The 26,542-nt window shown below is 37.5% G+C and overlaps 1 protein-coding gene across 3 annotated transcripts in view; it reads left to right on the top strand.

Moving 5' to 3' along the window:
• macrod2 (mono-ADP ribosylhydrolase 2) overlaps positions 1–26,542 on the top strand; it is a 931,382-nt gene that overhangs the window by 1,780 nt on the left and 903,060 nt on the right. For all 3 annotated transcript variants that reach the window (XM_072677423.1, XM_072677422.1, XM_072677421.1), the window contains exons 2-3: positions 7,002–7,103; positions 20,953–21,054. In XM_072677423.1, coding sequence (XP_072533524.1) covers positions 7,002–7,103; positions 20,953–21,054 — 204 coding nt within the window. The remainder of the gene's footprint in view (positions 1–7,001; positions 7,104–20,952; positions 21,055–26,542) is intronic.

The raw sequence follows: 26,542 nt of genomic DNA, 5'->3' as shown, positions 1-26,542 counted from the left end.
TAAAATCATAAAATACTACTACTACTACTATTGCAATGATTGCATGCGCTATAGCTGCATCCCAGGTCGAGCGCTGTCAGGTGCAGTGTCGAATTATATAAAATATGTCATGCTACAACTTTTTGGCTGCTTATATAAAACTGAATTCTGCACTTATATCTGCTAAATATCATTTATTTTAGTCCAGTCCTGGATACACTGAGTGCATTATTAATGTCATTACCTGTTGCATTATTGACCTCCTTTTTTCATATAAATATTTCCTGTATTTTCTTTTAAATCTCAACATATATTTCATAAAAAAATATTGCAGTGTCAAGTTTTTCAATATCTTAATACATAATTGCAAATAATAATATTTACAGGAATAATACTGTAATGCTGTCATGTTCTTTTAGATATATATCATCGCTGTTATGCAAAAAAATATATATAAAAAAAACTCCAAAAAGCCAATTTTACAGGAGAAGGAAAAAACCTTTCTATTGGTTTATTATGTACATCATGCAAAGCACAAATCTTAGTTTTAAATTATGTAAAAAGAAAAAAAGTAAAAAATGGCAATGCAAGGTTTTTGCGTGACAACGGTGATATTGTCTGTAGAGATGTATCAGTTAATTCTTTGAATGAATCTTGATCTTGTTCAATGCATTTTTTCTCAAGCTTGCTTAGCATTAATCAGTGTGGTAACAGTTAATCAAAAGTGTTATTAATTATAACTAAGAATTAAACAAAACGACACTGTGATTATTAAAAGTTCATTCTGAACATCCAGATAGGGTTACAGGTACACTTCCTCATTTTTCCCAATTAACTTGACTGATATCGTTCATCATAAGGCCGTATTATACAGAACAGTTGAGGTTTAATGAAGTTTTAAAGAGTATTTGCAAACACTTACTGTTATTTTGCAACCTGGGTGTGTATACGAATTAGCTGAGTAACATTAACATGCAGAAATACAGTCTTGTGTGAAATGTCAGGTGTTGTCAGATGGAAGTTTTTTTACACTGGCTAGATAACACTTCCATGATGCTCATGCAAATGAGTCAGGGGCCCCTTTCTGGTGGTGCAACTGTCTAAGAGCTGGCTTGATCACTGGGAGTTAGTTGTTTTGTGGTGATGCCACAGCAGTCCGTGGCCTGTAGTCTAAAGCCCATTTCACACCAGACATGGTAAACATGTAGCTTGACGTTTCCCAAGCCGTATACTTCTATACCATTCGATTAAGCCGTTTAAATAGGACGCATGTCTGGCGCACCGTGAACTGATATAAAATGGGCTTTAATTGGCCATGCTGTCACTGGGTGGGTAGGATGGCTGTCTCTCTGCCCCCGTCACTCTGCGTGTTGCTAGTCAGTGCAAGTTTGTTAGCTAACTTCAAATAATTAGCAGTTAGCAGAATCGTTCTTGTGCATGTAGCTGTTCAGTGATTTTGCATTAGCGACACACTTTGATGTACAGTAGGTGGGACCAGTTTCAGAGAAAAAGCATCACTCTGGTTCTCCAGGAGTGTGATGAATTTTAATTTCATGATGAAGGGACCAGTTTTTTACATTGTCTTCTGATGAAGTTTTTTGATGTTTTATGATGTTTTTTCCCCAATGTAATAATGCCTGTTACAAGCTTGGACATAGGCATGTCGTAAACAAGTTTCAAAAGTTACTGTTTAACCTAGAGCAGCCAAACATTTCCTAGTTCATTATTGTCAACTTGGTGCATGGTAGCACGCTACCAGAAAACAATAGTGGGGCTTACAGAAATTAGCAATATCAAATATATGGGATTACATTTTTTTTACTTGAACCAAGATCTTTACAGTGTAAACTATTTGTCCAAATGTTGGTGGACATCCCTTCTACTGAATGCATTAAGCCTTTGTAGTGAAGCACTGCCAATAGAAAATGACTTTCTGGAGCAGATGAACATGAACCTATTGGCACCATGCCTAATGCCAGGTGTATTAAGCCCCCCAGCAGTGAGCACTGAGCTGCAGAGCTGTGGAACTGTGTTCTCTGGAATGGTGATGCTTCATCCAATGCTTTTGGGATGAGTTAGGGAGTGAGGTGGGGTGGTGGTCATCTTTTGTCGCTGAATGCAGTCAAATCCTCACAGCAATGCTCCACAATTTAGTAGAAAACCTTATCTGGACAGTAGAGACCCTGGCTTTTAGAAAAACAACGAATGAGCAGGTGTCCTGGTACTTTTGTCCATGTAGCGTCGGTCTAACAGTCACCATTCACCACGGCACAGAGATATGGTTTGTTCATTTATTTTAGAATTGATGAAAGTGGCACCACACTTTCCAAAGTCTTAGGGCAAGGTTTGATGAAATTGCTACTTGAATCTGGGAACATGTGCCTGTGAGTTATAAAATCAAGTACAGATAGCATGGTTATATTTTTGGGAAATGTTCTGCACCTCAGCTGGAATGCACGGTCATATCAGAATATTATGACCACCTACCTAATAGTGTTTATAACCACCCTTGACTCGGATGACAGTAGCGAGATGGACTATATTGGGTGTTTGAAGGCGTTCGTTATAGGGCTAACTGGTCCACAGTGACTTGCCAATTGCTCTGTACCGGCTTGAGATGCTCTGTGGCATCAATAGCCATGTGGGTCACCACTATTGTGCCATTGGGAGGCACCCAATGCTGCTGGAAGGCTGTAGAACATCTCATAATCGTTTGGCAGTATGCTACAACAGACTGCTGGGCTCGCTATTTATACGTGGAGCAAACCCTGTCACATAGCTTCTGTGATGTCCCAGGCAGAGTAACGAAAGTGTACAGAGAATAACAGTACAACAGCATAACAGTGATGCCCCACCGTCCATTGATGCCAGAGGGGAACGGCGACTTGATCACTGGGAGTGAGTTGTGGGAGTTACTGGAGATACAGAGTAATCGGTACGCCCCTGTGGAGCAGTTCCCCTCTATAATGAACACCTTCTGTCACCTAATACAGTTCATGCCACAGCTTCTCGCTAGTGTCATCCGAGCCATGGGTGGTTATTCCCACTATTATTATTAGGTAGGTGGTCATAAATTTCTGATATGACCGTGGATGTTGGTTCAGGCCATAACTTGGAGTGTCTGTATATGCATATAGGTCAGTAATAAACTTATCTTTTAATACTTATCTTTTTAGTTACAGATCCAAGAAGGGTCTGGCTCATTTGGCACCAGTAGAGGGTACAGGTATGGTGGAATAGCATTAGATGTTTGGGGTAATCTGCATTACAAATAGATTGTGGTTGCGGAGACACTTAAGAGCAGGTCTATTTTATAAATAGAATTGTCAGTTTTAGAGGTTTACTGAGACATTGACATGAGCATGAGAGGAAAAGCTGTTGGGGCCTTCATGTACTTGCAGGGGTGAAAATGCATGGTAGGATTTAGAAGTGTTTGGTGCGCGAGAGATGAGTTTGTTGTACTGCAAAAGACAATGCACATCATTACCATATAATTCTGGCCATGTTGTCATTATTTTTTGAAAGCTAGTGTTATTGGCCACATATCAGCAAGTACTTGCAATGAGCTGTTTTGCTGGTTTACAAAAAACGGACACATGCTAACAGCTCGGACACTCTGGTCCGGTCTTGGCACAAGCTGGTCCAGTTTTAATTGAACTGAATGTTATTCTGTTTATGCATAGTTGGCATGAGGCTTAATTTTTATGCTTGCAGAGACAAATACAGATATAGTCTACTAATACTCTACTGTAATTTTTTGGAACAATCACAAAAGATTTAAATATGGAGGTTTTAACATTCCCTCTCTATAAAATTATGGGTTATTACATTTTGTGACATTTTGTTTATTTAGACATCCAGTTATTGAAAATGTCCTTTAGTGCAACATGATTAAAGTAGTGCTATGATTTTTTTACACATTATTATTACTTTAAAAAGTAACTGTACATTGTTACTTTTTAAATGTATAATACTGTTCTAGAATAATAACGTTCTAGATAAATCAAAAACATCAGATTTCCACTGGGGCAGTCCGCTAGGAATACGACTAGGCTAAAAGGTGGTCATCTGGAAATGTCTATTGGTGTGACAGCAGTGTCTTATTGTGTGATATGAAGTTATTTAGGGTTGTTCATTACACTGCATATTTGTTAAAATAGCTAATTGTGCACTGCACAATGTTTATATTTTAAAATTGTATGTGTTATAAACTTAATTTAAATATATTTTACTATGTAAACATTTGCAAAGTTTACAATACAGCATGTATACATCATACAGGACATGAAATATGCTGTGTTTGAGAAGGAAGAGTTTGGCAATGGCAGATAATGACCACTGATAGGCCTAATGCATGTTACAGCTGCATTATAGGGTCAAAATACTGGGGTTGTTATGAGGCAACATATGCTGTATCCAATTGTATTGCTAATTCAACAGTTTGACACTTTTCAATAGTATTCTGACTAATTTACTTGTGTTGCATTCATGAATGTGGATTTCTCAGATGTGCCACAGAAACGCTTCTTCTGATTGGTCAGGATGGTCACAGTCTACAGTACAAACCGCCATGATTGGAAAGTGGTTATTCAAAGGTCATTCACTTAGTTCAGCCTTCTGGGAAATCAGTACCACAAAGGACAGTATCATAGTAATGATTTACTAATGATCTATTGTGGGATACTATTCTTTGTATGCAGGCTTGTAGGACACAATCAACATGCATGCCATGCTCTGCCTACACCATCTAACAGATGTCTTCCAATTGGCCGGCATCACTCTGTATTGACATGTAATCAGGCCACGGCTAATTCTAAATTAACAGCAGCGGAGTCTCTGACATTATGGAGATGACTCGGACATTATAGAAAAGCCTGCTCTGCACTTACAGAAACAGCGCAATGTGTTGCAAGCTGTTTATGAGAATAAGAGGCTTCACAACACAGAAGGCCCAAGTGTGCAATTGAGCATTGATATGATCTAATAAGCAAAAATAGCTGCAATCAGACTCTTCAGGCCAATTCTAACTGTTTTAATACTGTATTGTGGTTACTTTTGTGTTTTGCAGTAGGATTTATGGCAGTGACACAGTGACACGGTTTGAAATGGGGCATTTAATTGGTCTTAATAGAGAGCACACAAGGCAAATAAACAGGCTTCCAGTGGAGTTTCTCTCATTCAGCTGTGCCTCTACTCAGCAAGTGGTTAAGACAGTGTTGTGTTTAATTCCTGTCTTGCTTGTTCTGAAGGAAAAATGAGAATTGTAACTACAGTACTATATATATGTACACTGCATGGACAAAGTATTGGGTCCAGGGAAGGCTTTCTACTAGATTTTGGATCATTGCTCTAAGGATTTGATTGATTCACCAACAAGCGCATTAGTTAGGTCAGGATGTTGGATGTTAGACCTCATCCTGGACTCCCCAGCCCATCCTAAAAGTGTTGGATGGAGGGCCATCAATCCTGAGAACACAGTTCCACTACTCCACAGCTTAATGTTGGGGGGCTTTATGCACCTTTAGCCCATGCCTGGCATTACATATGAAAAAATACACACAGTATTGTGCAAATGTTTCAGGCACCTGTGAAATTCAAAAGCTCATTATTTGGCTGTTTATTTCCTCATTAAACACTAATATTAGAAGAAATACAAATACAATTCATACAAAAAGTTGTGGTTTTCCATCACTGTATTTATTAAAACATCTCCAAAGCTCTCCTCATGGCAGTCTAGTATTATTTAGAGTCATTATCCAACATCTGGTTTTGGTAGATGAGTTCTTAATGATATTAAACTAGGTGAGCTGGTGATGGAATGGAACACATCTGGAACTAAGCTTTGTTCTTTAAAATCAGCTAGAAAGTAGTTGAGCTCTTGTGAGCTAGTCAGATTTAAAATAGTGTGCTTAGGTGCCGTGGGATTTTGTACCTACAGTTCAGACACATGCAAAGCAAAATTCTTACAATTTTGCAGTTTACAAACTCTGACTATCCTTATTTACAACAGATGACTGACATAGCGCCATCCACCCCATGATAACTAGCATGCATGGCTATTTCATCTTGATGCAAAGTTCTGTAGTACTGCTTGGCCTTTCTAACTTGAACTCTCCACCATTATGACCCTTTCTATGTGGCCTTTAACCACATATGGAAACTGCTTATTTCCTAGTGCGGCTTGAGTCTGTACATTCTGTACTGTACCCTTCCTTCTGCTGATGTTTTTTTCTTGCTTGTCATACATGTGTGTCATGGTATGATTTATTTGTGTGTGTGTGTGTGTGTGTTTGTGTGTGGGAGTTGAACTTTCGAGGTTCCTCTATGTTAATTGTTCCTGATCAACAGGAAACAAAGGGCACATGTAGTAAATGTTTAATGGAGTCATGTATCAGTGTATTAAACAGTGGTCTAAGCCTAGAAGTCACAGGCCAATGCCTAATCAATGTCAAGGTGAAACATGCATTATTTTAAATGACTGCAATAATTCACATTAGTAGTAGTGGCTTCTTATCTTCCTCCGCTTGGCTCCAGTAGTGTGTGTGCCGCATAATTCCAGGGGCCTGGTGTTGTGGGATTGATCCTTGCTCTGGTCACTTTCTGTAAGGTGATGGGTGATAAAGTGGATAAGAAGTTGGATGGATGGATACGCTCTTGAAAACAAAGAAGAACCACTTTTGGCTCTGGTTTAGTTCCAAAGAACCATGTTTATAAGTGTGACAAATCTTCTGAAGGTCTTAAGAACCATCACTTGACGGGTGAAAGGTCATTTACCAATTATTTTAGGTTATCTCTATTACAAACATGGTTATTTATGAAACCAAACGTGGTTCTTCTGTGGCATTTCTCAGATAACCTTTATTTTCAGTTTAGTTTTCAGTAGGAAAATAACTACCAGCATGAATACAGACTATCGGGTATGAAGAATGTTTTGGAAGCAAGCACAATCATTTGAAAAGTGATTGGTAAACTGCTTTAAAGAATATAGGTTAACACTATATATTTGTGTTTTTACTCCACAGAGCGCTTGCTCAGTCTTGGAAAGGAGGAAAGACGTAAAGAATACGTCCACTATTTGGCTTTGGACAAGGTAGCCACCTGGAGACAACATGGGAGCGATGCAGGTAAACCTGGCCGTCTAAAGCATAGGATTGACAGCTCAGTGATGATTACCATGAGTGGCGAGTAACTTACTGACAGAAAGGAAATATATAAAGAAACACAGGGAACCTAAAAAGTCATGAGCGCAAATACTGTTATTTTCCATGAACTGATATTACTGCCGAGGGTGCCTGCACACCAGAGGCTGATATAGACTCAAAGAGCGGTTCCTTCACTATATTTAAGTTGAATGCTGTGTTAGCTCGGGTAGACTAGAAAGTATTTTGACCACTTTTGTATTTCAGCAAACTCTCCCTATACATTAGCCATGCTCCTGCCTTCTAGAGGGGACAAGGTCTAAATGCCTTTGTTACTGACCTGTCAGGTTCAACCCAGCTTCAAATAATGTGCATTTTATAATAGCACAACTTTCAGGAATCAAGATGTTGCAACTTGTAATAAATATTGTGTTTAAAGGAAAAAGGGGACACAGCTTGAAACCACTGTAGGAAGTCCAGCTGATGTTTTAGTACATTTTAAAGAAATGTTATCTGAATTTTAAAAGCTAAAATTGTCTTAAAATCCAGCCAGATCGGCTGTTATGCTTTTTTGTGGAAGTTTCTTATATATGAACATTTTTGAGTTGTGAAATGTTTATGCTAACAATAAACAAAACATTGATACAAATTAGCTAATTTGCTAGCTAGCACACTTGAGAGCAAAGCCGGTAGTAGGTCTCTACAAGCAAGGAGGATTGCAAAGATGATGATATGTCCCCAATTTTGCTGAAAAAGCAGTAGTTTTGAGTTTGAATTTCCTCCCGGCTGCTAGTCATATCTCTGGAGTTCTGCAAATCCTGTTAAAAACATGTTACAAACATTATTTAAAATTGTTTTAAGGCATTGCGCATACTTGCCAACCAAGTATGCGCAATGCTAACAAGCTATGTCAAGTTGGTTCACATATTTTCTTTAAACACTGCACCGGGAGACTCTAGTTCTGTCCACCAGACTCAAGGTTTTTAGTTATAAAAGACTCCTGATTTGAGGCAGTATTGAACCAGTTGTTTAATGAATTGCAGGATAACAGCATTGTGGGTCACATGTGAGGCTGGATATGAATTGTTTTATGTACAGCATTAAGCTTGGTGGTCTGACTTTTATCCGTTTTGTGTATGTTTTTTTTCCTCAGGTTGAAATTTTGCGAGTTGTAAGTCTTGAGTCCGAGTCAAGTTGCAAATCAGTTAAAGACAAGCACGAGTCAAGTTGCAGGTTGACTCAAGTCCCCAGTTTCTAAAACAGAACGTATCAGCAGTCTTGTCAACTGGTGTCAGTTCTAACCTTTTAACAACACTTAATAGATCATTATATCATGACTAGCATTAGGTTCATGCCAATGAATGAAACTTTAAGGACGCCAAACTCAAGGCTCTCCAATTTCCAGGAACTGTTGAAATTGTAACTTTGATCTTAGTTTGTATGTATGGTAACATTTTTGCTTGAACCCGGCTGTAGGTGTGGTCTGATACATACACTTTTCATTGACATCACTTTGGCAATACTGAGCTTTTAATTATTTCTTTAAACTGTTTCTTGATCTTTAATAGAAACAAAACTAGAATAGAATTTGATACACAAGTTTTTATTGAAGGGTTTTCTGAAATCAACTCAAGGTCAAATATACACATACACTTCCATGATTATTGATTCAGTGGTTCTGAAAGTTCCAAAATGTCAGATCTACTGCCTGATCATGATTGACTACAGCTGGTAGCTTCTCTGTGCCCATAGGTTTGTTTAACAGCACTTATGAGATTGATCATTACACAGTACAACAATAAAGACAAAGGAGCCTCAGTGCCATTTCTAAACAACTGCAAATTCATCAATTCAAACAACTGATATTGGGAGGTTAAGCCACTTCTACAGCATAATCACAATCCACTAGTTAGAGAGTTGAAATGTGGACACAACTGGGTGTTTTTACAGGACACTGACCATTTTATTGTAAATCTACCAGTTCTGCCAAGTGGAGTGGTCAAATATCCAACCAGAATTCTGCCAGAAGCTTATTGATGGCTACCAAAAGTGTTTAGTTAAGATGCAACTTCCTAAGGGCCATTTAACTAAATATTCAGTGTGCTGTATGTATATTTATGGCCCTGTATTCATAATTTTTAACCTGTGTTGATTTCAGAAAAAAACATTAAAAAGATGAAAATCTGTGCACCAAATACTTGTTTTTTTGTATCACATTGACATAACCATGCCATGGACATGTCATCTCATATCATGTCATTTGATATTATTGTGCTTATTTTTACCCAAAGATATAAATATCTTTAGTTCTAAAAACTTTTATTGTGGACTGTTTTCCGGTTTCAGCGCTAACTGACTTCTTGAACTTTAAGATGATTGCACAAAGCACTCTTAATTTCTTTATGCACCCAGTTTGAAAAATTGAGGAGTAATAACTAATGAGGAACAGACAAACAGGAACAAGTTTGTTGCAAAATTTGATGTATGGGATAACGGTCAGAACGGTGAAATTTTGTAACTTGCAAGAATGTTCAGATATTCCTCAAATTGCAGAGTTGGTTGTTTTTATGTGTTTGTGGGTATGCGTCTGGCATACTTACTGATCAGCTGGTCTGAGTTGTGTAATATTGCATTCTGTGATTGTATTGAATGAAAGTTATAAGAACATACCTTAATTTAATTTGTAAAATGGGGTTGATTTTAACCAATTGAGGGACCAAGTGTGGTAAAAGATTTCAAAACACTTTAAGCCTAATTTAATTTTGTGCTGTTTAAAGTGGATTATTTTTTTCCTGCCTAAACATTAGAAAATCTGCATCCAAATAAGTGTTATAAGTGACTGTCATATTCACAAAGTAGAACAGCAAATATCAACACTACAAACTGAACTATATTAAATTTGAGGTATGTGGAGTTCTCTCTGGACTTAAGTCTGGCTAGCTCTCACTGTGAGTTGTTTCTGAGCTTCAGAAGGCTGCTATAATAATGTGTATATTACCCAAATACAGTGAATTCTGTAACACAACTCTGAATAAACAGTCTTTTCTGGAGAAATATAAAGACTGTTAGTTGTCAGAATTTGCAGGTTATGTTGCTGTGGGAATACAAGATGACCAGTAGCTGGTTGTACTTGAATCTGTTTTACCTGAAAAGTTAAAGGCAAAAATTAGTATTTTTCTTGAATGTTGATGCAAATGTTTAGATAATTTATAATAGATCAAAAGAACATTTTATGATTAGTGTCATCAATCACTTTTTTCATTTTATGTGTTTTCATTTGTGTTTTAATTGTTCTTTTAATTGTGTTGTTGATCTTATTTATTTATTTGTTTATTTTGCCTTGTTTTCATTATGTTCATTATTATTTGTGATTGTTATACATTTTTGTCCTATTTTATACTTTTGTTCCATTCATTCTTTTTTACTCAGTAACATTGTACATTAGTTCTTCATCCATGTAATCTCGATTTTAAATAAAAATCGGAGTGAAATTAAAATTAATTGATTTCCGTTTACATATAATGTAATCTGGCATGTATTCTATATTGCTCTATGCTCTATTCTATGCTGCTCTTTTACTTGGTTGGCACAGTTTGCATTTTAAGTGAAATTATTATCATAGTCCTTATTCAAAACATTGCTTTGCTAAGAATTCTAGCAGAATTAAGGACATGGAAGTTGTACAGTTAGAAAATGTTCTGAACTTTGGGTGGCTTCAGATAGGTAGGTATAACAAGTACAGGGTGAGATACTTTAAATAGATATTATTCTGTCAGCCCACAACTGGATACAGATTGTGGTTTTAGTTTGTATTTTTGGTTACAGGCCTTTAAGTTGTCTTCTTTTAGACTAAAATTTAAGAAGTAAAAAATGCTTAAGAGTTTTTTAAATCACATTTTTACAAATATATACTATATAAACTAAATGTTGTCCTTCACTTAAAAAAAAATCAAACAATGCCAAAAAAGGGTAATTTGTATGATGTCATAGAATAACCAGACTTTCATAAAACAAAAGTATGGTTCTTCAGAAACAACATTTGTAAACATGACGCATGAGAGAGTTGTGAGTTCTTTGAAGAACCCTTACATTAGTATAGATCTTATAAAAAATTTTGTATGGCACTGTTTCAAAGAACCACTAAGCAGGGATATTCTGGAGGCAAGATAAGTCATCGAACCCGCCACTGATTGAAATATGAATGGGAGTACTTGTAACAGATAAAATATCTGAAACAGTAATCTGACCTTCAGTTTTTAATATTTTGGTCTGTCCTGGTCTCATATGCCTGGAAATAACTGCCTGGTGGCATTGCAAAGATGGCTGCAGAGGAAATGGACTTGCCTACAAGAACTGTGATAATACTCAGTCTTGAAATAAACGTTCCTAAATAGGTTATGGGAAAAAATCTTATTGGTATAGACCACTCTAGACCACTCTAGGCCATAATGCCCTATACCCTTAAAAAGTATACAAAACTCTTGTATACGGTTCCTCAAAGAACCTTGGGTCAACCAAAATGTTCTGATATTTCTACAGCATGTTTTTAGAACTATAGAGAATTTATATTTGGTTGGAGTGTAGAGCCACTTTTGGTTACCTAAAGAAGCATTTTTGAAAAAACAATATTGACACAGTTATTTTTAAGAATATTTTCTAAAGAACTATCCATTAAAAGGGATTATTTTTTTTAAGGAGAGCACAGCCAACAACATAGATCAGAGTAGCCCTTTGGGGAACTTTGTATGTATTACTTTTTAGGGAGGGGCGTTGTTGGGTTCTGGGGTAATGCTGCAAAGAACCTCTTTTAACTCCTTTATTATTAAAAATGAAGAGACACCATTTCTTTATATGAGATCAGCAAGTTTCAGAAGTAAAGCTGTCTAAAAAGCCCTTGCTAGTTTTGCACAGCTTCTATACCCATCTTGCATTTATCTACTGTTGATTTTTAAGCCCAGACTATATTACTGACTTTCATCAGGCTTATGCTGGGTGATTCACTAAATACTAAGCATGGATTTTCTGGTGGCAAGTCCTCTAAATAATACATACTCAGAAAAGAAATGTTGCTTAACTATAACTACTTTGACATATAGAACAATCTTTAAAAAAGGTGACATAAAGGATTCCTTGGGCAAACTCTGATTCCCTAAGGAATCATGGTTAAGACTTTAAATCCTACAAGATTCTTGATGTATCTCATTTACAGGAATTGCTCTCAAAAGAAGATGCATTCATACATATATACATTTATACATATGTTTCTTTTTTTTCAAGGATCTAAAAGTGTTTTAACTACATTTGGGACCTTTATTTTTAAAAGTGAACGTTTACATGATGAGAAGATTTCCATTAAATAAGTCTAAACCAAGGTGCTTCTTTTATGGCATCACTCCAAAAGAACCCTTTTAGCCACCCTTATTTTTAAAGAGACCACAGCCAACAAGATGGATCACTGAGAGAGGCCCTTCAGGTGATCTTCGCCAAGGGAATGTGGTGTTTAGTCTTTTCGAAAAACAGTTGGTGGTAGAACAAATGTCACACAGCGTAGAGGATTTGGCTATGGGGGAGTGCCAGTAGGAGGCAATTGCAGTAAATCTGAGTCAGTTGTTAATGATGGTGTTGCCTGCTTGTCCCCTCAGTACACAGCAGCTGGTTTAGGTTGCTCATTTGTTAGAAAACAAGCTAGTAGTCAGTGATGTTGCTTATTTTCTTAAAGTGTTTTTTAAGCATTTTGCAGTGGAACAGTTTGGGATCTTGCATTGCAAATGCAGTCCATCTGGGTCAGCACCTTGCTCCTATGTTGTCTTGCTGTGCTTCCACATTAAAAAAAAACACAAAACAAAAAACAAACCCAAAAAAATATATATATTGCTGTTATTTAACTGCAACTTATATATAGCTAATAAATCTGTTTATCTGAGGACAATTAGATCCTACTTCAGTAAGTCAGTGTAAGGTAAAATGTCGAACTGCTAACTTTATATGTCTGACTGTTAGCTACCTATGCTAAAGAAACATACATAAGGTAAAACGGTCACTTTATTTAGAATGGTTGAGCTATAGAAGTACTGTCAGATTTTTTGCAATGTTTGGAATTTTTACCAAGCACATATTGTCGCTGTCCAATGAATTATATGTACATAACATGTATCTCCAACTTTGTGACTTTACAGAAGAAGACAAAAATGTTCTTAACTTTGAATGGAAATCAATGTAAAATTAGACTTTCTATTGGTCCACTGATCCAGATTTTTTTACACAGTGTACAGAGCAGCTATAGGGTTTGGATGTTTTCCCCCTGTCAATATATCAGTATAAATTGTTTTATACTGATATAGATTTCTACAGAGTAATGTCAATCAAATGAAAACATCTAATGTTAATTAAGTGACTGCATATATATCCACCCCCTTTTAAGTGCATGCTCTAACTTAACAGATGTCCAGGCAATTGGTGGAGATCACCTGAATGCAGTGAATGTATCTCAAGTGATAGTAGTAAAGAAACACTCGTCTGGAAGGCCGAGTCCCTGGTTAATCAGTATTCCTAGCTGCAGATACACCATTAAGATGAAAGAACACCATACAATTGAGAGTACAGGTTACTGAAGAGTATAAGTCAGTTAAAGCCACTATTAAGAAATGGAAGGAACATGGTACATGTGTGAATCTGTCTAGAGCAGGCTGCGCTCACACCTGCACTGAAGGACAGTGCAAGAAAGAGACTGCTGAGGAAGGCCTGCAAGACACAGGTGACTACTGGAGTTTAATCGATGCTGCCACCACTAGTCTGATATCCAAAAGGCTCGATTTTGGTCTCATCAGATCAAAATACCAAAGAACATACTCTTAATAGACCTTGGAGTTTTTCACATGCTCTTCCATAAAGCTCTGACTGGTGAGGATCCTGGGCATCAGGTGTCGTATGCAGATTCTCTCCCATCTCAGCTGCTGAAGCTTGAGTAGTCGTTGAGTAGCCAAGTTGTCTTGATAGATTCCCTCACTAATCTCCTTCTTCCACGGTCACTCCGTTTGTGAGGACGGCCTGCTCTAGGCAGATTTACACGTGCCATATTCCTTCCATTTCTTAATGATGGACTAATCTCCAGTAGATGCTCTGTGTGTGGATTTTTTTTAGTGTCCATCCCCTGATGTATACTCTTCAATAACATGTTCTCGGAATCGTGTGGAGTGTCCTTTTGTCATCATGGTGTATTTGTCATATCTGCCAGGAATACTAATTAACCAGTGACTGGACCTTAAAGACACCTGTCTGGATACTCCAATCACTTGAGACACATTCACTGCACTCAGGTGATCTCCATTTCAGTAATTGTGAGACTACTAGAACCAATTGCCTGGAGCTCTGTTGAATTAGGTCAGTCACAATTAAAATTAATATTTATGCAATCACATAATTTACATTATATCTTTTTATTTAATTTATTTCTTGGTAAATTCTTGAACATTTAAATAATTAAAAGGGGGACATGTCCGAGGGGGTGAATAATTTTAATAGGCACTGTAGCATAAACTGCAATATCAGTCTTTCTGTGCAATGAAGTTCACACGAAATGAGAAGAAGGTTACCTTTGTCTGTTTCATGGTGATTTGACAGGAAGGGAGTCACAATTGTCTGAACTTCTGGTTTAACTGTTAAAACTACACTGGTGTAAGACAATAACTTTACTCAGCAAAGACCATAAAATAAATCGTTATGAAATATTTAAATACAGAAGTTCTCAGAAACAACAAACCTTACAATTTGAGTAGGTATGTAAATAAAATTCTAAAAATTCTAAAAAGAATAAATTATATGAAATTATATTAAATATGTTACATTAATTTATCGTTGGAAAAAAAGCTTGTACTGTACCTTAATTAATTATATAATTACACTTATTTTTATGCAGAGAGAGCAATTTGGAAATCAAAGAGGGCATGTTTCGGCTGGCTTGGAAGAAAATGCTTCCTGCAAATGCCCGCCACATGGCTTTGCCTGATGTCACAGCCCTGCTTTTGAGTTCCATCGGCCCTATTAGTGTATTAATAAAACCAGAATATTTGCAGACGCTCATTTGTATCCATACAAAGTTCTGTAAAAGGACAGTGTGAAAGTGTGACCATTACGTTACCTTCTTAAATGATCGATGCTGGCTTGTTTTTTTAATCATTTGATGGACAACGGTTGGACGCCTGGTAGCCTGTCTGCTCAGTCATGCATTGTACTGTTTAGCCTACCCATATGCACAGTATTTGATGCCAGTGCTCTATTGTTTGCCCAGATTTTGAAGCCCCCACTCGCTGTCTGTGGTTGCACCAGTTTGTTCTAAGCAGTTGCAGCCATGATAAGATTAAGGAATTATGGAGCTAGACCCTAAAAGAGAGACGCTTTGGCTAAAAACAAATGTACATCGTTTCCCCTTTACACTAATTTTAGTGAAGTCAATCAGTCAAGACATGTTTACACATGCAGTTTTGCATTGTTGCCAGGCCTGGCAAGAGGAGCGTATAATCCCAGGCTCAATTTTAGCTCTGGATATGATATCATATCATATATAATTCTGATTGGCATCGAACAATACTGTTAACAGACAGACGGCACTTCAGCAGAAGTTTCTTGTGATTAGTGTGTTAGCTTTGGGCTAGGGCGTTGGCTCATGGTTAGCATTGAGAACAGAAAAACATCTTTTAATTAAACTTTCAAATAAACAGTGTGCAAACTGCAGCACGCCCGTCACACAGTGCTGAATGTTAAGTATTTGTAATGTTAAGTAAATGTTCATGAACGTGATAGGTTGAAAATATCTTTCTAACTCACACTGCAGCTGACTGTAGATGTGTCCAAATATTAGTAAGGCGTGTGTTAGTCTAACTGTTGGTGTAATAGTAGGCCTATGTGGTTTTGCATGCACCAAGTGTTTTAGGTGTTACTCTGTAAGTATGTAGTATGTTTTATATTCAGCTCAGTTCTGTTTGTATTATAATTTGATATATATGTGGGATAAGATAAAAAGCAGAACGGTTAAGAAGCCTCAAAAAGGGAAATAACAATTGCAAAAAGTAAACAGAAAGTAGGTTCTCTAATAATTTGGCGATCTGTGATCAATTATGACATGCAATGTATTCATTTATTTGTGTCTAGCTATATTTGTACTAATATTACCCACTGAGATTATTAATTCAGTCGTGCTGAAAGCCACTTAATGGTTCTGTTAGTGATCATGATGGACTACAGCTGGTAGCTTGTCTTTGCCCACATAGATGGGTTTCTGTGCAATGACAGAGGCATCACAGAGGCAGAAAGCAACAGAAAGCAGCACTCTTCAACAATAAGAAAGGAGCTGTTGTGCAGCAGACGGCACCAGCCAGAAAGAAGATGGATGGGAAATGTTTAATATTCCGAGGGGGTCACATCCCATTGCCAAAAACCGTAGAAAATGAAAAGCAAACAAACAGATCCCACTCTGAAACTGTCTTATTATTATATTGTCTTCTTATTGTATTTCCAAAGCGCTTTTGCCCCCTGGCTACATACGCATCCAGTAATGTCTGTAAACAGGAAACCCTTCTGTAAAAAGATGGATTTAGCAATAAACAGTACAATAGGAAAGTCCAAGGAGCTCAGTGTAGATCTGTGGAGGATGATCGTAGAGTTACTCAAGTCAGGAATGCCTCCTGGAGCCATTTCTAATCAACTGCAGATTCCAAGATCATCAATTCAGACACAAGTTGTGTTAAACGTAAGTACAAAATATTAAGAGGTGTAGCCATTTTGCCAAACTATGAAACTGTCATTACAGAACAGTTTGCAAACTGTCACCTTTAGCTAAGAAGAAGTTGGTTTGCATGGTCAGGAACAACTCAAGAACCACCAAGGCACAGGATCGCCATGAACTGGAAGCTGAGGGAACACCAGTGTCAGGCTCTATAGTCAAGCAAATTTTACATTACTATAGACTGAGAGGCGACTATCCAATAAAGTAGCCCCTGCTACAAAATCGACACCTTCAAGCTTGATTAAAGTTCAAAGATCACCACATGAACAAAGAAACATAATATTGTCAGATGGGACAAGGATGTTTACATGCTCTGCGGCAGTTTTGGAGCTGGTAAATTGCAAGTGGATAGAATAACGAGGAAGCAGACTAGCCGTAAAATAACCGCAAAGCATCAGCTAGACTGTTAAAACTTGGACACAACTGGGCGTTCCAACAGGACAGTGATAACCCAAACACATATGAAAGGTGGTTGTGGAAGGGATGAAGCAGGCTAACATTTAAGCTCTTGAAATGTGGACTGTGAAGAAGAGTGGTCAGGTATCCAAGCAGAATTCTGCCAGAAGCTTGTTGATGGCTACCAAAATGTATGTATGTATGTGTGCTTTATGTATATTTTTGACCATGTTAGGTTCATTTTGACCCTGTGGTGATTTTATATATATATATATATATATATATATATATATATATATATATATATATATATATATATATATAAATCACCACAGGGTCCAAAATGAACCTTACATGGTCAAAATATACATGCAGTAAATAAATAACCATTCTATTATTTATTGCCAAAGTAATCACTGGGAAGGTAAATGTTTTGTTTTGTTTTTTCTTCATCTCAGTGTGTCAGCCGTAGAGGAAACATGGCATTTAAATCATAATGTAAACACACCTGACTTCAAGTGAACGTCTGTGTAATTCAACACTAAATACAAAGTCTCAAACAAAGGATTTCTGTATTGACTATCCAAACAGCCAATAATAGCAAACATAGCTATCAGTATTGTCATATGATTATCCACTTAATTACCACAGTATCTTTTTTTTAGTTAACAGTTAGAATTGTGTCTGTGTGCTTGACCTCTTTAATGAATTTAAGAGATAGATGATGTCGTTTTCACTTGTGCCATGACATTCTTAAATATTTGGAGTGCAACACACCTGAATCGTTTCTTAATAAGATAAGATAGTCCTTTATTAGTCCCGCAGTGGGGAAATTCACAGTGTAACAGCAGAAAGGGATAGCAAGACACTCAGTTACAAAAATGTAGATAAATAATTTACACTATATGTACACAATATAAATAAGAATTAAAATAGCAATAACAATACTATTTACAGCAAAAGACTCTTAATTGCACATGGGGGGGGGTATTGCACATAGTATTCCCTGAACATGAACATGTGTGTGTAGTTAAGTGTGTGTGTATGTGGTCCGCTGGGAGCAGTGCTGGTTGTGCAGTCTGACGGCAGCAGGAAGGAAGGACCTGCGATACCGCTCCTTCACACACTTGGGGTGAAGCAGCCTGTCGCTAAAGGAGCTGCCCAGTGCTGCCAGAGTCTCATGCATGGGGTGGGAGCTGTTCTCCAGCATGGATGCCAGCTTGGTTGTCATCCTCCTGTCTCCCACCACCTGCACTGGGTCTAGGAAGCACCCCAGGACAGAGCCGACCAAGAATGCTTATACTTTCCAACATGAAAAAGTGTCATGGACTTGAATAATGTCATGAACTTTATGCTGAAATGTGTGGTAATTCTATTATCTTTTCTGTACTTCTCTGTAACAGTTTGAACATGGGTGACGAAGATGACCCAGCACCTCCTCATATTATTACTTCTCCTTTTAAGAGTTCTTGATACTGATAAGCTAATAAGCTAAATAATAATAATAATAAATAACTAATAAACTAATTCGCGTTCTCTACGAAACAACATTTTAAGAACATACAATACAAATAGAACTCAATTAGTCTGAAAATATATGCTCTATATTATATTAAATATGGACCTAATAGTGATAACTCAGGTGCCCAAGCTCAAAATCACTGAAATTCAGATGGTTGATGGAAACATTACAAGAAGTTTACAAAATGTTTATAAGTACTGACTGTTCAGTGTGCCCAAACTCCCTTAGAAAATGTTTAATACAGCTATATTATTTGGTAATTCTATTGTTAAAATATAATTCCTATTAAATATTAATATACTTTACTATTATGTTACTGTGTTTGTTAACTATGGCTTAATGCAAAGAGTGTGGACACTGACCATAAAAGCATTTGACAATTTAAATTTGATTGGAAGTGACATAGTAAAGTACTGAACAAAAGAATTGTCTTTCAGTTGTGAAAGATCAGACTGCAGTTGGATCTACTTCTGCAGGAAATGTTGCTGGCAGTCCCTCTGAAGCACAGTAGGTGGTAGCAGTGCCTTCAAGTACTGTCCTTGTCCACTGTGCAGTCCTCAAGCTTATTTACTGCGATGATGCTGGCTTTTTCCTGCCAGGCGCTGTGTTTTGAGTGAGCAGTGGGTTCTCTTAGACTGGGGACCGAGGACAGCTGTCAGACTAATCTTAATCACTTTACTGTTGATTTCAATTAAAGGATTAAAAGACATGTTGAATTATGCTGTAACCTGTTGTGCTGTAACTCTACGGTGCCTGCTTCAGCCGTTGAGGCAGTGTAGTACAGATGTTAAATAATTATATGTTTTAGTTGGTTTATTGAGCTTTTGCGTATAAATAGTGACTAGGCTGATTTTGTACATGTACAAAAAATTGAATGGAATTGTTTAGCCTTTTACTGAAATCAGTGATTGTATATTTCTCAACTCAGTCAACAGTTTTCACCTCATTTTTCCAAGAAAATGTATTAAATATTAAATATATTATTATCATTTGTGCCATACAAGGCAATGAAATGAAGTGAAACGTTTGAGTGGCAAGAACAAATGATTATCAGATGTGCATTAAACTCTGCAAAGCCAAATGTTTAGGGTGAGATGCTAAAGGGGGGAGTATTTTACCCTGTATCTGGTAGACCTTCATCCCTTGACCCATCCATTTTTTTTCTCCTTCTTAAAAAAAAAGGTGTTGCTCTCTCCACAACCCCTTGTAGTATAATCCTTCTCCTAGATTTGTCCAGATCAGATGTGATCAGATAGATTTATAACCCCATTGAACATGTTCCCACTGCTTCAGAGTCCAGTGATGACATGCTTTACCAAACTCCAGCCAACACTTGGCACTGCGCATAGTGATCCTAGGCTTGGTGTGGCTGTTTTTGCCTGCAAAGATGGTTTAAGATTCTATATTGATGATTAAGGCTAGTTGTTGTGCACTGTGCAGTTCAGCACTTGTACAGGCAGCTCCGTTCTGTGGGTTTCAGCGACTTCCACTTTGTGGCTGAGCCACTGTTGCTCCTGGATGCTTCCATTAAACAAAGATAGCACTTACAGTTGGCTGGGGCAAATTTAGCCTATGTGATGGATCTATGTGATCCATACCACTGCCAGTGTGCAGTGTGGTTGTTTTTATACACCTGTTAGGAATGGGTGTGTCTGAAGAACCTGTACTCAATAATAGTATATCTGTGCATACAATATAGTGTATAGATAAAACAAATAACTGAACTTATGAACATATTCATGCACAGATTACTATGATCCAGTGATGGAAAATAAGACTGACTGATAAAGTTGGCCGAACATTTGGCCAAGTGGAAATTAAAAGGGGCCTTCTGCATCCAAGTTAACTTACATAGAACCATGAGAACTTAAAGAACAATTTGAATGCATAGAAAAATCTGAAAATTATATATATATGTATATTAGTATTATCACTAATATTACTAATCACTAATATTATCACTAATATTACATCAGAACAATTTTGTTATTATTCTGTGAAGTTCAAATACTTTTCTTGGTACTATATTAAACCCCTCTTTGATAGCAGTGTGTGATGAGGACTGAGAGTCACTGAGAGTAGAATAATTAATAAATGCTAATAATGAGTTACCACTGTTGCCTTGCTTTTCTCAGAACCAGACGAAGAGGAGGAACACCCGGTCTCACTGTGTGACAAAGTCTCCCTCTACAAAGGCGACATCACCATCCTGGAGCTGGATGCCATTGTGAATGCTGGTAAGAGCTTGAATCTAAAGATGGAGCTTTTGGGGTTTTCCTTGTTTAATCAAGCAGTGCTGTTTGATCCTAGTGAAGACGTGATGTGTTTGTTCTGCTTTACCGCCCTCTAGTGTCTATATGCCTTTGTGGGCCTTTTTCCATACTCACACTACATACAGTTGGGTAACACGTAACATGTGAGGCTTGTATTAAGTGCATAGCCGGTAAAACTGGATCTGGATGGAAGAGCTTGGCAGAGTTTGTTCAGACTCACTGCGGGTGGTGATGGTGAAATGAATGGTGGGTTATTAGCATGTGATAACTGAATAGGTGGATATCTAACACCCTAAAAGTAATAGTGTAAAGGCAACACTATGGAAAATCACTGTTTTTTTTTCAGCATTTTCAGCATTTTTGTATCTACTGCATCTATCCTGTGATTACTACAGACTACCATGCACTTCCTTATGCATGGAAAATATGAAATAACCCATAGCTATAACCCTTAACCCTTAGAACCCTTAAGTAACTTCCCATTCATTTCTATTAGAAGTGAGGTTTATCAACTGATTTTCTGCTTCAAGTACAATTACAACACATTGCAGGTATTGTCTGTGACGATTCAGCCATACTGCACATAGAGATTTAACAAGTATTCCTTTTCTGAAACACCAATTGATTGTCTTTTGTGATCTAAATATGATTCTCCTATGACTTGACTGAGTTCTTCAAATCTGGTCCTGAAGGACCTATGCCCAACACTCATTTCTAACACTAGGAAATTCTCTTTTTTACGCTCATCATCTGTTATCCGTTAAATTCCCAGGTTTGTTGAGTGTGTTACAGCAGAAAACTCACCAAACTATGCTGGACATCAGCCCTACAAGACCTGAACTTTTTGAAGAACTATGTTCAGTGCCATTGCACTCAAGACCCATTTGACATCTTTTATTTTTCATTGCAAGTGTCACAATCATAGAACAGTTGTGCAAAAAAGTGAGGTTAGGATGGACTTTGGCTGCTTATTGGAAATACGTTTTTTTCCTTTGCATGAGTTTCTCAGCTTGCCTGCTGTACAGATCACATTTGGCACTTGGGCTTGAAATCATAAGGTGTGAAATCCTATTTTCTGTAGCTCACAAGATTTTCCATTTCTTTCTGCCCCATAACTGGTGTGTACACTTTATCTAGCCTATTCAGTCACATCACTGCTCTTCAAACTCCTCCGGAATCCACATGTTAAGTGCCTTCTGCCAAAAAAGAAGATTTTAGAAAGAAGGAGACCTAAGCTCATCACAAGCAAAAGGATTGTTGACAGAACCTGGATATAAAACAGGGATTTTATCAGCCTAGATGTCAAGATGTTTGCTGTTCTGGTGGTTTACTGCCACATATGGTGCGACAACAGTCCTGGTCAGAACAGCAGAGCTTTTGGGACTGCCTTGGGCCTGCACATTCATCATAAACAATGATTGTACATAAAAGGTATTGGATATCAGTGTTGGTACATACTTATTAATAATATTTTATATACAAAAATAACTCATGTTTAGACATTTATTTTTTTCTATTTTTAAATATTATTATTTTTTTATTCAGTTTTATTGAAAAGAGAAAAAAAGAATTGTTTTTTCCTTAATCTTGATTTATTTGATCTTTTTATTCTTAATTTGGTTATCTCCAATTCCAATTACTAACCAGGTCTCTCTCTATCTTGCAATGTTAGCAGTCCCTAGCAGTCTCTAGCAGTAGGGCAGCCAACTGCCCCTTTTTGCCACTGGACAGGTCAGTACAGTGTTTGGAGGCACCCTGCCCTGCTCCCAACACATCTCATTCAACTAATCAGCTCATTAACAAGCAATTTCAGAGTTGCAGGGGGGTGGTGTTAAAATAGGGAGTCCACATTGGCTTAGTGCATTTGGAGGAAAACAGTAACTGCCAGTTCTGGCTAGTATCATGCTAACGAGAGATTGGGGGGAGAGGGAGGGCCATCGAGTCCATCCCTCTATTTATCCAGCAATTCTAATTATGCAGTCATTCTTGCAATCTACCAATGATCGAGTCAACCTATAGTTTCAGATTTTGTTATCATATGTTTTTGTAAGTCATATGTTTGGAATCAATGTTTTTTAATAATAATAATAATAATATTAATGATAATAAATAAGTGTTGCTATTTTTGACAACTGTATAAAATCATTGTCTTGTTGGTCCTGTGCATATTTCAGATAATTAGTAGGATACCAGCAGCATTACATCTGGCATTCCATTCATTTTCAAAGAATCGACAATAAAACAAGCTTTAATCGTTTTGTTTCCAAAGATAAAACATAAGCTGTGTACTATAAAAATATGATTTTGGGAAGAAGGAGAATTGAGCTCATCACAAGCAAAATGATTGTTGACAGACCCTGGATATATAACAGGGATTTTATCAGCCTAGATGTCAAGATGTTTGCTATTCTGGTGGTTTACTGCCACATATGGAGTGAGAACAGTCCTGGTCAGAACAACAGAGCTTTTGGGACTGCCTTAGGATAAGATATTGGCATCTGTACATACTTTAATTACATACTGTACATACATGATTTTTAATTTACGATTTCTTACACAAATATAACTTTAGACTTTTAGATATTTTATTTAATATTTCAAGAATCCAGTGTGCATGTGTACTGAAAATGTACTGGAAATATTATATTATTATATTTGATCTTTTTTGTTTGGTTAAGACATCAGCTTTATTTTGTATTGTTTCCATGGACAAAACATAAGCTGTGTACTCCACTTTCTTCCAACTTGGTGCTTTAAGGAGGACAGACTACATTTGAAACAGAGGAAAGCACTTTGGTGACAGGTAGGGGATTCATGCTTATAACCAGTTTATGCAAATTAGGGATTTATCGCAGTCAAAATGCTCTCGTTTTGCTTAAACCCGACTTCTCTGGAATAAGCAGTTGACAGATTGGATACTTAAGTGTTTGTATGTGCCCTGGGTAGGCACGACTTTTCTTGCAAGATTTAATCGTTGTCATCCTTGTTGTTGAAAATGAAAGAATAGACCAGAGATGTTTTGGACGTGGGGGTGTTGGAATGGCTGATTTGGCAATTAAACTCAAATTTTCACTTGGAAACATCTTAATCCATAAACAAGTTCCATTTTGTTTTCAGTTTTCCTTTTGATTTCTGGAGTAGTGTCATTTGATTGGGCATGTGCGAACAGCAACTCATGATTAAGCTAAAAAAAAAAAAAGCCATGAAGGAAGTTAAATAATGCAGACTGCATGTCCAAGATCAGACGGCCATGTCATGATTAACCTTAATGAGTCAAGTGTGTGGCGTATCATGTGTTTTTATCAAGGCATAGACTTTCATGTTGGTATAAGGAGGGACTCCTTACTGCTGGTAGTAATTAGCCGAGGATTTGGTTGTTTTAAATGACTACCTTGAGTTGGCTTAACCTGGCTGGTCGCTGATTTACTGACCAGTTCAGTATGGTTGGAGGGTCTTAGGGATGGAAATTACTTCCATGTTCCAAACCTGATATGCTTTGTCGTATGTACATTTCCTACTGCAGAACAAGCCACTACCCCCCCCCACTACTGGGGGTGCTTTGGAGAATTTACCAAATGATAATGATGTCTGGTAAATTCATATTTTGACATCTTAGTGACCTTGTAATTTAGAGAATCCAGACATATTTGGGTGAAAACTTACATTCAACATAATGAATCTTGAACAACTTTCTTTATTATGTTAGATTGTTAGATGATTGTGTTGTATGATAATGTTGGTTCTCATTGAGAAGAACTACTTAGATCTTAATAGAGTTCCTAATATGGCATGGCACCAACAACAGAATGGCCACCTTTTAGAGATCTTTAATATTACAGTGATGTTCCCTCCTGGACATGGTATCAGATTTCGAACCTCCTGTTTGCAGGGTAATGGTGTTATACACTATATTAAAGGTCATTGGTCCCTGTCCTAGAAGGCCAGAGGCCTGTGAAGTTTGGTAATTTCCCTGCTTAAACACAACAGGTTCACCTCATAGGTTTAACATTAACAGGATTAGTGTGCCAAACAGGATTGTGCCAAAGTAGGGAACTGATTAACCCTGCACCTTGATGTTGAAAAACTAACGATAAAGTTAATACACATCCCTTGTTAGTCTCGCATGTGATTACTCATGAGTTGTTTGGTGTTTACTTACTAAATTTAGGAGGCAAAGCCATCATCAAAGCTGAGAACTGTTACATTTTTGACCTTGTTGCTGAAGCAGTCTTTGAAAAACAGATGCCATCATGTCACCCTGTCAACCAGTCCCAACCAGTCATTTTGTCTGGGCCTGCGCCAAAGCTCTGGTCTGATGCAAGCTTGCCCACACACACACACACCAGACCACCTCCACAACCCCCTGAGTCATATTAGCCAGTGGAGACAGTGTCTCAGACTTTGAGTGGCTGTTTTCTGGCTGCTCCCCATAGATCCCTGACAATCAGCTGCTCCCGAGAAGCTTCCTGGATGACTCAGACCATTCCATCAGGACATGTTTTCCTGTGCAGAGTTTTATTACCACGTTTTGCATTTATATGCACTGCTTAGATCTGTCTGTGTGACCTTGAGTAGCAGGAAAAGGAAATGAAGGAACTACAGCAGTGATGGAGAAGACATTTGGCGGTGGTGTTTTGAAAGCTGGTTTCCTGGGAAAGGGAAAGGGAATGGGAATGAGGGGCTACACCAGAAGCTGAAGCAATTCAGAAGCTGAAGCAATGTGCAAGATTTCAGTTTAGTTTGAAATAACATCTGGTTGAAATGTCCGTTAGTGTTCCTCTATGGCAGTACTTTTAAACTTCCCAAAGGCATTAGGAATGTACATGTTGTGGCAATTCAAGTAGCAAAGGGTGTTAGGAAACTTATGCTGGCTTCCATTTACCTCTGGGAATGACACCGCTCCAACATTTCGATAACTGTACACCATTTCTAAACATTTCCAAAAAAGAAAAACTTAAGAGTCTCATGTGGTTTTACAGTTTTTAACCCGTGTTTTATGGCAAATCTAACTAACATATGTTCCACTTTTTGTGTTCCAGGTTAGCATCGTTACCGGTTGATAACAGCGCATTATACAGTATTTTGCACATTCAAACCCAATGGAAATCCGTCCACAGACAGAAGTTGGACAGTACTGTGTATGACAACACAGAGACACACATTGATAGAAGTGCTAATAAACAGTATAATACTACTGCTTTTATTACTGCTTTTATTACGGTGTGGCCATCTTGGATTTTGAAGTCTGGGTGAGAGTAGGAAATCTGACCTGTGGGGGGAGTTCCAGTTGAAATTTCCTGTCTGAAGAAGTCCGACACCCCATTTCAAATTAAATGCAGCAGTAATCCCAAAAGCAGTCTGTTTTGACAGCCAGTCAGTACTTGTATCCGTCTTAAAGTCACGGAAACAAAAACGTCCTGATTACCACTTAAAAAGACAAAGAGAGGTTGGG

Source organism: Salminus brasiliensis, chromosome 4 (assembly GCF_030463535.1).
Source record: "Salminus brasiliensis chromosome 4, fSalBra1.hap2, whole genome shotgun sequence".
NCBI lineage: Eukaryota > Metazoa > Chordata > Actinopteri > Characiformes > Bryconidae > Salminus > Salminus brasiliensis.
The sequence above is the reverse complement of the archived record's forward strand: the minus strand, read 5'-3'. Positions and strand labels throughout refer to the sequence as shown.